We start from the raw sequence: 15,866 nt of genomic DNA, 5'->3' as shown, positions 1-15,866 counted from the left end.
ATAGCACACTATCTGACCAGAAAGAGTCGGATTAAACATTTAAAGGTATGAAGGTAATATGATGCCATAAAGAATCGAATGCGCAGGGTAAGATTTGTGAAAGTGTACATAAGATTGCAAGCGTAAATAAAATTTGCGTGTGCAAGAGAAGATTTGTAAAGGTGTAAATTGCCTTTCAAGTGTAAGAAAAAAATATTTGCTGCACTTTACTGTTATACGTAAGTGTAATGCATGTATTGCGAAACTGCAGCTTCATGCTTACGCAAAATAAATATGATCTGTATTCTTCTGACTTCCATTTTTCCCGCAAAAAAGTTCCCGAAATAACCATATTTGTACAGTTGCTTCTTTCTTTTACCTGCACTTAAAGTTTTGGCATGATTCTCTCACTCACTGAGTTTTGCGAGCGCGAAGAGGAGGGCGGGTCCACCTTCATCATGTAGCCAATCAAATGAGCTTCTCGCTGACTCTCGATTTACTCTTATCTGATTGGTTCAATAAACACACCAGTCGCCGGAACACATCTTTCTTTATCTTAATTTGGCTCAGCATCGTTCTCGTTGCCGAAATTGTACTTTTAATGCACACATACATGGTACATAAATAAATAAATCATGATTAATAAGCTGTGCACCATTAGGCTGACTATATGAGTTAATACTGAATTTCGAGCTGGTGTTAACGTTATTGGATTGAGACTTTATTTACGCTTGCAATCTTATGTACACTTTCACAAATCTTACCCTGCACATGTGATTATTTATGACATCATATTACCTTCATAAGATTTCATTTCATGTTTCGTAAACAAACAAGCTTGGTTGCACGCGTAAACGTCACATCCTTTTGATTTTCCTGGCAAAAACGTCCCGACGAGTCCTCCACACACAAAAAATCAGCCTATGGGCTTTCATAGGCAACCTAGGAAGTCGAGGAAGGTCTCGTTGTTTAAGTTTAATTTCAAGATGTTCACAGGTTGACAATAAAAAAGTGAGTAAAACATGAAAATTACATATAGCCCCTTTAACATTTTAATTGTGACTTAAAAGTATACAGATAGGCTACTTTGTGGTGCGTCTGTAGTGTCCACAGACTATGCAGTTGTTAATGTTATTTCTGCAGTACCTGCTTTAGGACCAACATTACCAGGTGTCTGAGACGATAATTACAGATTAAGGTCAGGATGTTGTGTCTGAGATGGGTAAAACACACAAACCATGTTACTTCCATATTGTAATTGCTATAGTAGGCTGCAATAGTTACAAAATATATAACATAAACTGTAAAATATTTTTACATAATCATCGCAAAGCAATGATTGTGGTACCATCTGTAGCTACAGATGTATGTCAACGGAAAACACCCCTAGTGTAACGTGAACATGATACAAATGGGACGGGTCAGACTGTTGACAGATTAAGTGTTTGTGTGTCATGATCTCTTTTGCACAGTTTGCCATGTACAGTTATTTGGGCCTCTCTCCATCTCTCTCGCATGTCTCCACCGCCATCCATCTCCTTCAGATCTCTGGTGTTGTTCCCCACCCGCCATAATGACTAAATGATGAGGTACTGTCACGAAGTAACCTATTTTTATCCACTCAAAGTTCTTGTTAAAATGATAAATTATGAAAATGACTTTGTTGAGCAGCTTAACATACCTGGAACAGGAAGGTATGATTTGTTGAGGGCTGAGGCCCTCAAGGACAATTCATCTAAATATTTTATAATCTTTTATAATTCATAATCTTCCAAACATGATTGCTGTAAAATGTATCACTTGTCCATGTACAATAGTTTTGACAGCCTATTCATTTTAAGTGTAATACTAATGCCCAGTGATATGCCATTAAGAATAGAATTCAATTGAACAACAAACAAAACACAACATAATAGAACAAATAGAATTGAACACAACTCAACAGATCCAAATACAACATAACACAACAATAGAATAGAATAGAACATAAAACAGAATAGAATTTAATAGAATAAAATATAACGTTTACGTTATTGACCCTTTCTTTGATATTCTGTTTTTTCCCATTAGTTCCTGTTTCTCCGCTTTGATTACTGATTATATCCTTGTTTGTTTCTATGGATACTTATGATTTGCACCTGTCTCTCATTATGTTCGCCTTGTATTTATACTCCCTGTTTATTTTAGTCCCTTGGCGGTTCTCGTTTATGATTTATGTGGTTCGCGTTTATCCCTTCATGAGTTCCTGTGTTTCTCAATATTTTGGAATATAATAAAAACTGCCTACTTAAAGAATAAAACACAACTCAACAAAATAGAAGAGAACACAACAAAATAAAAAAGAATATAACTCACCACAGAAGACCAAAAAATAACATAGAATAGAATTCAACAATATAATAAAACAAAATAGATTTTTTTTACCACACAGTAAAGGAACAGACAAGAAAAGAACACAGAATCAAATAGAACTCAACTCACCACAGAAAAACAGAACAGAAAAAATAGAACAGATCTCGACATACCAAAAAAAAAAAAAAAAAAAGTATAGAACACAAGTCAACACAATATAACTCAACACACCACAGAATAACAGATAAGAACACAACTCAATTTAATAGGACAGGAGAATTAAACTGAACACAATACGATATAACTCAACTCAACACACAACAAAATAGATCAGAGAATAGAATTTACCTCACCACAAAGGAAAAGAATAGAATAAAATACAACTCAACACACTAGAATAGAACACAATAGAATAGAACTTAACAAACCATAAAACAGAATAGAAAAAAAGCAATAGAATAGAACTCAACACACCAGAAAAGAACAAAATATAACAAAGCACAAAATGGAGCACAAAAAATAGCATAGAATGAAACTCAACACAATAGACTAGAACACAACATAATAGAACGTATCACTCAATAAAATAACAGAATGTAATAAAAACAATAGAGTAGAACCCAACACACCACAAAAAGAGCAGAACACAGAATTGAATTTAACTACAAAATAATAGAATATAATAAAACAACACAATAAAATAGAACACAATAGCGCGCAACTTAACACACAAATGAACTAAATATAATAAAACATTATAGAACAGAATTTACCACACCATAAAATAACTAACTAGAAAAGAACACAATTAAATAGAACTCAACTTCAAGAACAGCACAGAAAAAATAAAATAGAACAGAGATACCACAAAAGACCAGAAAAGAACAGCACATAGAGTAGGACACAATTCAACACAATAGAACTCAACACACAAGCTCAGATTAGAACAAAACTCTATAGAATATGATAGGATAGAATTAAATTTAACACAATACAATAGAACTCAACACACCACAAAAGAACAAAACAGAAATGAATTTATAAGAAAAAGAATAGAATGAATGAAATACAATAAAACACAATAGAATAGAACTCAACACACCAGAAAATAACAAAATATAACAGAGCACAAAATTGAATTTAACACGCCATAAAGAATAGCATAGAATTATAGAACTTAACACGCCATAAAGAATAGCATAGAATAGAACTTAACACGCCATAAAAACTGAATAGAATAATACAATAGAATAGAACAAAATAGAATAGAATATAGAATAGAAAACAACTCAGCACAATAGAATAGAACAGAATACAGCAACAGATCTGCCCTTTGTTAAATGAATGACACACACTCACACGTGTGTGTATAACACAGCATGCATTAAGAGATGAAAATATAAGGTCATGGGCACGCAGGGGGTTGCATTTGATCTTCTGTTCCATGATCTACCAGCCATGTCTTTTCAGCTCACCCCCTCCCCTCCTCTCCTGCTACTACACACTGGCTGTCAGCTGCCGGTCTCATGACCCGGACGGCACACACTGAGCATGCCCGAGCTGTCGTGTGTTGTCAGGGAGAAAGCAGACAGCGAGAAAACAAGCCATGAGTGGAGCCAGATGAGAGACAGTGACGCTAGACAATAGGGGTACTCCTTTCTAATTAAGACCCTTTGTGTCAGCCAACTCACTATATATACACATGCTTCCTGGTGTAGAGCATTTTGGGATGTTTTGTTAAGGTTATGCCATACAACCTCCAAAAGCATCTGCCTTGTCTTCAAGAGGTAAGACTGGAATTTTCTTTTACAGTGCAGAACTACTGCAAATGTAATATGTTTAATATTTTATGGATTGTGCTCATATTATGTTATATTCATTCATATTTTTGTTCATTCATTTATTGTTTAAAGAAAACATCAGAACATCCAACAGGTGTACAGGATAATTAGCAAAGACAAATGACGTCTGTAAAGAACAGAAACAATGGACTAATACAGAGTCTACATTATTGATTATTATAATTACTTTATTTTAAAATACTGTATTCGATATAAAATATATATATTAAAAATAAATCAATAAATGTAATCCTCCATATAGAATACGTACATGCAATCACATTTTAAGTGTTTTGTAATGTGCACCACACATAAGTCAATATGTGGTGACCCAAATGAACTCTAAATGGATGTTTAATGAATTACCACTCTTGAATTGTGCTGTCACAGACTGCCATGGAGATGACTTTGCTAATGGACCCCAATAAATGAACACAGCCCTTCAGTCGGCTTTGTTCAACCTGCGTTGACTTCCCAAACAAATCCCAGCCTAGCCAAACCACACTTAGCTGGAATGGATGAATGTGGCAGAGGAAACTCACTAGAGCAGCATCTATGAACAGCATGGTAGGGAAAACAAACATGCTAACCATTATCTAACGCACTGTACGCAAATAACATGCCTTGACTTAACCAGACCAAGCGGATGATCTAAGATGTAGGCTGCCCTACTGACACACTCACCTCGTTGAGTAGATTACTGACTGACTGATAAGGGCTATTCAGTGTCTAATGAATGGGGGATGGGTAATGAATTAGCGCTTCACAGGGGAAATTAGCTGTGATTGACCCCTGATAACTTTTTCAGAGCATCGGTGAGCAATTCTGGAGCGACGAGGACTCGGATGGTGACAGCGATGTTGAGGATTTCATCTACTGCGCCCAGGTTAGCACCTTACCAAACAGTCTATTAGAAACTCATGCTAAACCTGAAGCTAATTAGCTAAATTAGTAAACAAAGCTAGTTTTGTTAATTTATTCATGTATCTACATGTATTTTATCTATAATTTGTTCATTTTGCTCATCTACATACGTCAGTGGCTGAATGTAGAGTGCATTGGGGTTACCAAAGTGCATTGTGGGGTTTTCAGGGGATTAGTGTAGGTTTAAAGGCGGCTCCCTAGTATGAGGAGCAGCAGATGGCTCCAGTTTTTCAGTAACTGTCCTCTCTTAATGAATAACAAATGAACGTATCGTTCGGGACATTATTTTCACTTGGTTGAGCTCCTAAAACAGTAAAATGACTATTGGTTTTAGTTCAGCATCAATGTAACATAACTGCAAGCTAAATCATTAAACATAATTTTGATATTACAAATAAAAGAATGGTTTCCCTGTCAGATCTAGCTGTACACACTCTGATGAAGTGCTACACTTCAAGTAACATGTATTTAAAGGGTCAATTTTCTTTTCTTTTTTTTTTTGTGCAAATATTCATGTGATATCCGCAGCACAGTCATTAAGGACAGGAACTTTTTTTCACCATAAATATGCCTTCAGGATGATTTCGGTAATGATATGCAGAACTCCAACCTGTGTGGATAATGTAATAATAACAATCTATGGCAAACAATTAATTATCATCAGTGGACATAATCACATAGAGCCAGGACAGTATATGTTATATATGTTGCAGGCCTTGTCTGGCCAACCACATGCTATTTTCTTGGTCAGGTTAACGTCATTTGAACATATATTTGAACTGAAATAAATATATATAACATAAATATATTGCAAACCATAACAATGTACCCAACAGAGTTGATAGTTAATTAATATACTCCTTGACTTGACATGTTATTTTAGATTCATTATTGGAATAAAATGATAGGGCTCTTACAGTAATGTATTTAAAATAACTCCATAAGATGCCATGTCACATGGTGTTGTGATACACCATTTTCTTTAGTTGCAGGAAGTTTTTCGTTCAGTACAGGGTTATTGTCGTTAAATAAAAATTTTATTTGTATTACTTATATTTATTACCATCAATAGACATGAAATGTATCCTTGTACATTGTAGATGACTCTTATGCTAACGTAAGTTTCTATGCAGGGTCATTATGCCACTGACCTGGGTCGACACCCGCAGCTGGACATCGATGTTGGTGCAGTGAAGGACATCTACTCTGAAAGTGCCGTTTTTGTCAGGTACATTTTGACCCACGAAGCTTCAACAAGTCCCATGAAATGCTAACATGGGAATAAAAGGAAATCAACTAAGCTTGTATATGAGGATCATGTCATTTCTACTGTGTTTGAGGTCATTGTTCATGATTATTTTATTATTACACTGTAAAAAATGATTGCTGTGATTAAGAAATAATGCGTTGTTTCAACTTTAAAAAGTATGTGTTCATGCTTGACTTAAAATATTAAGTTTAGTTAACTTTAGTTTAGTTTAGTTAAGTTGGATATTTAAGTTATCTCAAAATTTTTTAAGTTGTTATAACTAATTGCAGCCACATTTTTTACATTGCTTAGTTGGGAAGCCTCTGTCCACAAAATGTTCACCATCAATGTAACTGTGGAGTTTTTACCTGCTCTCTTTATTTCAGGGAGTATGAGACCATTGACGATGTGGACATTGACCTCCACATTAATGTCAGCTTCCTGGATGTAAGAGCTTTTGAAACTTACTTTAATAATTTCCAAATTTAACATATTCCAAATGAGCCATTTGAAAAAGAGCAGAAATGCACCATCACGTAGGAAAAAGTTTGCATCCCCTACTCAGGGCTGTTATAGTTAACTTTAGCTAAAACTGAAAGCAGAAAAATTAATTTTGTTACTTGTAATAAAATAAACATTAACTAAAATAAAATATGAAAAACTTATTTCATTACAGCTAGTTCCCAATGCAACATTTTCATTGAGCTTAGCTTGATGTACTAAAATAATTCAAATTAAAACTGAAATAATAATAAAAAACACAATAAAATAAAACTACTACAATTTTAACTCAAAATGAAAATGGAAAATAAAAAAATACAAATAAAAAAATCTATAATAGTATCTCAATGTTACTAAAATAATGTTTGCATTCTGCAGGAGGAGGTGGCGTCAGCATGGAAGGTCAGTAGAACAGAGCCAATCATTTTACGGCTTCGTTTCTCCCTCTCCCAGTATCTGGATGGACCAGGTGAGTAACTATTTTAGTTACGAAAGACAGGAAGTGACTCAACTTAAATCCGCTGACAGCATCTCCACCTCTTTAAGAACCCACTGTGGAGGTGTTCCAGCCAACTTGTAAAGATGGTTTCTGCCTTGGGGTGCAGCTTAAAAGGTGAGCTGTGTTTCTATTCTATTTTGTCCAAACTGACATACTGCATATGCCTCGGTAATGATTACACCAACAAATATTGATGTCTTCTCGCAGAATTCTCAGCACTTTTGTATCTAATCAATGGAGACATCTCAGCAACGAGTTCCTGAACGCACAACAGAGGAAGAGACACAGCTGGTTTAAGGCTGGAGGAACCATCAAGAAGTTCAGAGCTGGACTCAGCATCTTCTCACCAATAACCAAGTAAGATAAGATCCAATCTAGAGCAGTGGTTCTCAGGCTCACTAGCCTCAGTGATCATCCAAGGGGAACCGCAAGATAATATTTTTAAAAAAGAGTTCACAAGTTACCTTGTAACCAATTACGTCAACGTGTGATCGTCAACGAGTGGATCTTTGAGCTGGTGTGAGTGAGTGGAGGCGGGGCTGATTTGCATATTCATAGAACCGCTTGCAGTATTGATTTGGAGAGGAAGGGGGACCTTGGAGTAAAAAAGGTTGAGAACCACTGATCCAGAGAGTAAAAAATATATGTGCCAAATATCCTAATAGTAATATTAACAGTGTTAACATGTTAACGGCTATTTTTCCCCCCAGGTGCTCCAGTGTTCCTCTAATTCAGGGCCCTGGGGTGAAAGCAAGGCCAGCAGGACAAGAGCTGAGAGTGACCCGCTTGATGAGCCGCTCCATGTCCTGCACCAAAGGAGATCTGCACACCTCCAACCCAATTGGACAAGTGCGTTTAAACATGCCTACATATAATAATGTAATCTATATGTATCCTGATATCACACATGTCCTTCAGAAATCAAGAAACATTTTTAGAAAACAATTGTCAATATTAAAGGGATAGTTCACTTTGAAATTAAATTTTGGTATGTTTTAGCTTACCTGAAGGGCATCCAAGATGTAGGTGTCTTTTTTTCCGCAGTAGTTTCAGTTTTGATATTTTTAGGTCAAACCGTTCTTGTCTGAAAGTCATATAATGCAGGTCTATGGTCACTGTCTCAAAGAGCATGCACAGAGTCCAAATTAAAACAATTCCCCATCGTCCAAATTAAACAATTCCCCATCGTAAGTACACATTGATGGCCTAAGACACGAAACGAGCGGTTTGTGTGAGAAAACGAACAGTATTTATATCGTTTTTACCTCTTATAACACACCCATGTCCAAGTGATCTGAGGGCGCGGGCGCTTCCTGCTGTGTGACGTGTGCGCAGACTGGTGCATAGATACTGTATATACACTAGATGTCGCCTTGGCTACGGCAGTTCATTGGAACGAATGTCTTTAATGCGAAATCTAGTGTATATATATCTATGCACCAGTCTGCGTACACGTCACACAGCAGGAAGCGCGCGCGCCCTCAGATCACTTGGACGTGGTTGTGTTATAAGAGGTAAAAACAATATAAATACTGTTCGTTTTCTCACACAAACCGCTCGTTTCGTGTCTTAGGCCGTCAATGTGTACTTACGATGGGGAATTGTTTAATTTGGACTCTGTGCATGCTCTTTGAGACAGTGACCATAGACCTGCATGATATGACTGTCAGACAAGAACGGTTTGACCTAAAAATATTAAAATTGAAACTACTGCGGAAAAAAAGACACCTACATCTTGGATGCCCTTCAGGTAAGCTAAAACATACCAACATTTAATTTCAAAGTGAACTATCCCTTTAATACTTCATATTTTTGTGGAAACTGTGATGCATTTATTTCAGGATTATTTGATCAATAGAAAGTTCAGAAGACCAGCATTTATTTGAACTATAAATCTATTATATTGTCGTCACTTTTGACCAACTTAATGCATCCTTGCTGAATAAAAGTATCACTTTCTCTTACTGACCCCAAACGGTACTGTATGTATATATATATATATATATATATATATATATATATATATATATATACACACACTGTCACTTTGTATATATTAATCTATTTAACAATTTGTCAAATGATTGACGCAGTGCTTTTTTAACAGACTGTGGCCGTCCCAGGCTCAAGATCCACAGTGCACATCACCACCAGGCAGCTCATTCAACTCTTCTTCTCCTCACAAGCGCTCATGCACTGCAAGAGCATCCCGACCCTGGAGTACGGCTTCCTCGTTCAGGTAAACCTCAACATTATTCAATGCATTCTACGTTTAAATGTAAAACACTTCTAATATTTGCATAATGAATTGCAATTGGTCTTATTTCTTGTATTCTTTCTTGCTGTTTTATTCATAAAACTATTTAACCTGATTATCCAACTTACCTTTTTGTCCTCTAGGTTTTGAAGTACTCAGAACAAAGGATCCCAACTCTGAACGATTATTGCGTGGTCTGTGATGAACAGCATGTCTTTCAGAACGGCTCCATGCTCAAGGTACAACACACACTTGGAAATCTCCATTGAAAAGCACTTGTACGTCCATATCACTATCATCACAATCTATTTTCTCATTGTGTCGTTCAGCCTGCTGTTTGCACGAGAGAACTGTGCGTGTTCTCCTTCAACACTCTGGGTGTCATGTCAGGAGCTGCGGAAGATGTAGCCACAGGAGCTGAGGTATCACACACACTTCACTTAGCTAAATCAAGCCATACCATACCATACCATAGGCTTCTATTGTTGTTAAATAAGATGGTTTTATATAAAATGTATACACTACCGGTCAAAAGTTTTATACATTTAGTGTATATTTACCAGTAAATAGTTATTTTGAATCCTAATAATATTTCACAATATTACTGTTTTATACAGGTAGTGGACCTGCTGGTGGCAATGTGTCGTGCTGCACTTGAATCTACCCGTAAAAGCATTATCTTTGACCCTTACCCCTCTGTCGTTGACCCTCATGACCCCAAGTCTCTGGCCTTCAATCCGAAGGTAGCTTCTTTACCAAACAAAACGTTTCTAATTTCATTTTTAGAATTCTGGAATTTCCTGTTTAAAATGACTGTGTGACTTTCTTCGTTCATTTTCCGCTTATAGAAAAGAAGTTACGAGCGGCTGCAGAGAGCATTAGACAGCATCACGTCAATCCGAGAAATAACACAAGTGAGTCATTTGTAAAATGCCAACATTATTTGAGACACGTAATTTTACATTATCCGTGTCTTGACATTATTCTAACCAAGTTTGAAACAATTCTGTGAATATAAGAAGACAATTTCAAAGCCTGTTGTTGTGACACACTTCCTTCTGCCAGTTGGTGGCGCTATGACTGTGACTCACAATTGCTACATCAACATTCACATTTTATAGACCATCCAAAGTCCTTGTTAAGGAAATGAGTGACACCTAAACTAATATTTTACAGGGCCCTTATGTTGAAATAAAGAAACAGATGGACAAAATGGACCCGCTTGCACATCCTCTGCTACAGTGGTGAGTGAAGCTGTGTTTCCTCAGACATTTTCCTGTCATTGTAATGACCCTTAATCTTCTTTTTCTTCTCAGGATTATATCCAGCAACAGGTCTCACTTTGTCAAGCTCCCCTCCAGCAGGGTAAGGGCGTTTGATCACATTTTCTCTCAAATAACAGCGTGACTAAACCTTTATGTCCTCTGTCTCACTCCTCCGTTTTTGTACTTCCAGCAACTGAAGTTCATGCACACCTCCCATCAGTTCCTGCTCCTCAGCAGTCCTCCTGCCAAAGAGGCCCGCTTTCGCACCGCCCGAAAACTCCACGGCAGCACGTTCGCTTTTCAGTGAGCTTCAGTTTTGCATGAGATCATATCATGATCACTAACATCTTGACTTTTGTGACTAATCCCTGGTTTTCTATCTTCAGTGGTTCTCATATTGAAAACTGGCACTCCATTCTACGAAATGGACTTGTAAACGCCTCCTACACGAAACTGCAGGTACCACGGTTACCCCTAATGTAGTGTGTTACCCTACCACAGATTTCCTACATAGCATATTGGGCCTTGGCCAATATTTCTTCCTGTTCTCTTTGACACAAGCTGCATGGGGCGGCCTATGGGAAGGGCATCTACCTCAGCCCCATCTCCAGCATCTCATTTGGATACTCAGGTAGGAGTCTTTGGGGCAACATTTTTTTTAAATATGCATCGAAAAGTTAATCGTTTTGGACATTTTGAGAGACAGAGACATTTTGGACATATTTTGACAATTTGGGACAGGGACCATGGTAATACCATGATTTTCTAGACATGCACCATGATAATACCAGTTAGGTCTTCGGGGGTTTTCAAACAAGGGTCCAGGAACTTTCCAGGGCTGCAAGGCGGTCCACAGAAAATTTGAGAGAAAGAAAAACATATTGAAATGTATTTTTGGTTTTTCAAGGTTATTGTGTTAACCTAAGATACACATTTAACATTTCGATTTATCATTTTCTAAAAACTGGTCAGATATTATTGGTCAGATTAATTGCTATAAATATAAATTATTTATACAAATTTTTTTTTTTTTTTGAGTTTAATCACAATATATCTATAATTTTTTTTCTACAAATATATCAGATTGATATTAATCAAAATAAATATAAATTAACAAATTTTTATATTTATAATATATATATATATATATATATATATATATATATATATATATATATATATATATATATATATATATATATAATTTAAAAACTGGTCAGACATTATGAGATTAATCACAATAAGTATAAATTATTTGTATTTACATTTACATTTACATTTATTCATTTAGCAGACGCTTTTATCCAAAGCGACTTACAAATGAGAACAATAGAAGCAGTTAAACTAGCAGTAGGACAACAAAATGCAAGTGCTATGACCCTTCTCAGTATAATTCAACGCATTTTTTTTTTTTTTTTTTTTTTTTGTTATAGAACAGAATAGAGTAGTAGAGAGAAATTTTCTATAGAAACTGGTCAGATTATTAGATTAATCACAATAAATATAAATGATTTGTATTTTCTGTAGAAACTGGTCGGATTATGAGATTAATCACAATGAATATAAATTATTTGTATTTTCTGTAGAAACTGCTCAGATTATGAAATTAATCACAATAAATATAAATTATTTGTATTTTCTGTAGAAACTGGTCGGATTATGAGATTAATCACAATGAATATAAATTATTTGTATTTTCTGTAGAAACTGGTCTCATTATTAGATTAATCACAATAAATGTAAATTATTTGTATTTTCTGAAGAAACTGGTCAGATTATGAGATTAATCACAATAAATGTAAATTATTTGTATTTTCTGAAGAAACTGGTCAGATTATGAGATTAATCACAATAAATATAAATTATTTGTATTTTCTGTAGAAACTGGTCAGATTATGAGATCAATCACAATAAATATAAATTATTTGTATTTTCTGTAGAAACTGGTCAGATTATGAGATTAATCACAATAAATATAAATTATTTGTATTTTCTGTAGAAACTGGTCAGATTATGAGATTAATCACAATAAATATAGATTATTTGTATTTTCTATAGAAACTGGTCAGATTATGAGATTAATCACAATAAATATAAATTATTTGTATTTTCTGTAGAAACTGGTCAGATTATGAGATCAATCACAATAAATATAAATTATTTGTATTTTCTGTAGAAACTGGTCAGATTATGAGATTAATCACAATAAATATAAATTATTGGTATTTTCTTTAGAAACTGGTCAGATTATGAGATTAATCACAATAAATATAAATTAATAACTTATTTTTATTTTTTAAACAGGTCAGAGAAAGTAATTATAAATAATTTATATTAATTTGGGATTGAAGTCATTTAGAAAACAACATGTTTTTTTTGTATTATAGACACTTTATAGTATCATAATAAATGGTTTTCTCACATAAATGTATCTTCATGTATTAAAATATACAGCTGCCTTTATATTCTAAGGAGGAGGCCCCTCGCAAAGGTATCATACGTTTTGAGGGTCCTTGGCATCAAAAACTTTGAAACAAACACTCTTATAAATACCTTAATATTTGAATATGATAATCATTCTGTACTATGATTTATATACCCAAGTACCATCAATACCACTGCCAGATTATGTTTTTGAGGAAACATTTCTGAAGTATTTGAAATAATTTTGAATGTTTTACTGCAGTGTTAATTAATGCTGCTGTATTTGTGTGCAGGAATGGGAAAAGGACAGCACCACATGCCTACTAAAGAAGAATTAGTACAGCACTACAACCGGGTCAACACTGTCTTACAGGTATTAACTCTATCTGTGGAGATTGGACTGATACGGATGTATTACAGGTGCAATCTGTAGTTAATCATACTAGGTGAGTCGAACCTGATTGGAAACAATATAAGCAGAGTCATATAAGTGTTATTTGTTCACTTTTGGGATTGCACTCACATCGCTAGTTTATCAGCTACAAGAAAGACACTTCTTACTTTCTTGTATTGTATCACTGTTAAATGTGTCATTTTTCTTTTGCAGTGTCGACCCGTACATTCAAGGTTTCTTCAGAGTCGGAATCTGAACTGTGTTGCTCTGTGTGAGGGTATGATGTTTATAATACCTGGAAATACAAATTATGTCATTCAAATCATTGTAGAGATTTATTAATTTTTGTTCAACAGTAATAACATCCAAAGATCTACAGAAACATGGAAATATTTGGGTCTGCCCGATTTCTGATCACGTCTGCACACGGTTCTTTTTTGTGTGAGTATCTTCCCGGCTAACAGGGGAGGTTAACTTTTATGGTCAAACAAAATTGTCCATTTTGATTTCATGCCGCCTTTTAATAAAACATTTGTTCAAAGTTATCTGGTCTTATTAAAGTTCTCAAAACGTTAGCACAAAGAAACATAATTTATAGAACATTCATGGAACGTTTTTACCTTAAAACATATTTTTTACATTCAGAGGACATTCAGATATAACATTTTTAAATATTAATGTGAACATTAAAAAAACAATCATAAAACATATTTTTGTTTGCTGGGTCTACGCTTTAGCATGTTCTTTGTCATTCCTCAGGTACGAGGACGGTCAGGTAGGAGATGCTAACATAAACACACAGGACGTCCGGATACAGAAGGAGATATTGCGGGTGATTGGAGGACAATCGACCTGACTGACCCGTTTCACCACTGTGATGCTTTGAGAAACTCTACAAGGGAACATATCAACTGAAAATGGGAAAGAATTACCTCAAACTAGGTGTTTTTGGTGACGCTAACCTCCAGTCAAGTTTGTCTTTACATGGAAAGAACGGAATCCCCTTTTGTAACTTTTTTGATAAAACATTTTCTTGATTTTTAATTTAGTCTCTATTTATGTCATGTTCGCTTTACATTTTTTCTACATCATGAGAAGTGCTGTTGAATTTACAGCAGTTGAAAAAAAAAAAAAAATGAATTCCCATTTTGCCCACTGGGGGTCTCTATTGCCTAAAGAGAAGCATAAAAATAACTTGGAAATGAAATAGGAAAGGCTTCTAATTCTATAAACATGCCATTTTGAAGTGTTTACATCTATTTACATCTAACACTAGACTAGAGATTACAGGTCCTGTTTAATGTATGTTGTTTACTAGTGAAATGCAGCATATACGTCAGTTGACTGAGTTTATTTTCATGAGAATGTTGTGATGCCACTTGTTACATGGATCTTAAACCTCTTAGGCCTACATGAAATGTTCACGTTTGGTGCTGTGCACTATAAAGGCATCGTGTTCTCATTCACTCTTCAGAGACCTTCGAGTGGAGAAGACTTGACAATAAACTACACGTAATGACACATTACAGACGAGAAAGGTATGATTTTTGGTCGATGTCAAACTTGAGAAGACGCTAACCTAATCTGAGGGTCATGCTTTTTCAAACGGCCCATTTTTGTATTTCAGCTCATTTTCAATACATTTAGAGCATGTAACGACAACATACCAACATTCTTCTAAATATTTTATTTTGTGTTCAGCAGAACAAAGAAACTCATACAGGTTTAAAACAACATGATGGTGAGTAAATCATGATAGAATTTTCATTTTTGGGTGAACTATCCCTTTAAGACCTCTCAATTTCCCTAACAATGAAAACGGTTTATAAACGGTCTGAATAATGTCTAAACGCTAAAACGTTTCTGCAAATTGTTGGTGTACAGTCTATAACTTTATAAAAACAATAGATGCCAATGGAAAGTCCCCATAATGATAGAAATAAATAGGCTAGGTCTGTTGTCATACTGTTATCTGTCATGAGTCACGACCCCTAAAAAAATTAATAGTGTGTGTTGCATCGCGCCAAAGTCCCAAAGGACATTTTGACTTCTCGGTTTAGCCAGCGGGTCTGTTCTCCTCTGAAGCAGAAACACATAATAATTCATAACAGTGCACTACATCCACATGAGCCCCGCATCTGCTCCGAGACCCCATACCCAAAGAATATTATACATGTGTGT

The 15,866-nt window shown here is 35.2% G+C and overlaps 1 protein-coding gene across 3 annotated transcripts; it reads left to right on the top strand.

Annotated features, from left to right (window-relative positions):
- Positions 1-823: 823 nt before the first annotated feature.
- parp6b (poly (ADP-ribose) polymerase family, member 6b) lies at positions 824-15,216 on the top strand. 3 transcript variants are annotated; one of them, XR_013819793.1, is made up of 26 exons: positions 824-990; positions 1,123-1,177; positions 1,524-1,568; positions 3,802-4,118; positions 4,563-4,739; positions 4,981-5,058; positions 6,230-6,324; positions 6,732-6,792; positions 7,225-7,315; positions 7,393-7,459; positions 7,553-7,702; positions 8,056-8,194; positions 9,453-9,584; positions 9,746-9,841; positions 9,932-10,024; positions 10,220-10,345; positions 10,451-10,516; positions 10,779-10,846; positions 10,919-10,967; positions 11,058-11,170; positions 11,254-11,326; positions 11,429-11,498; positions 13,585-13,737; positions 13,899-13,962; positions 14,042-14,126; positions 14,445-15,210. XR_013819793.1 is itself a non-coding variant. In XM_079858526.1 (26 exons), the coding sequence occupies exons 5-26, from the start codon at positions 4,695-4,697 to the stop codon at positions 14,539-14,541; spliced, it is 1,938 nt and encodes a 645-aa protein (XP_079714652.1). In that variant the 5' UTR covers positions 824-990; positions 1,123-1,177; positions 1,524-1,568; positions 3,802-4,118; positions 4,563-4,694; the 3' UTR covers positions 14,542-15,216. The 3 variants fall into 3 exon arrangements, 2 of the variants coding, with proteins under 2 accessions (XP_079714652.1, XP_079714653.1); XM_079858526.1 differs by having other exon boundaries at positions 13,585-13,664; positions 14,445-15,216; XM_079858527.1 differs by lacking the exon at positions 1,123-1,177 and having other exon boundaries at positions 849-990; positions 13,585-13,664; positions 14,445-15,216.
- Positions 15,217-15,866: the final 650 nt, after the last annotated feature.

The sequence above is a fragment of the Squalius cephalus genome (assembly GCF_949319135.1).
Source record: "Squalius cephalus genome assembly, chromosome: 23".
Classification (NCBI taxonomy): domain Eukaryota; kingdom Metazoa; phylum Chordata; class Actinopteri; order Cypriniformes; family Leuciscidae; genus Squalius; species Squalius cephalus.
The sequence above is the reverse complement of the archived record's forward strand: the minus strand, read 5'-3'. Positions and strand labels throughout refer to the sequence as shown.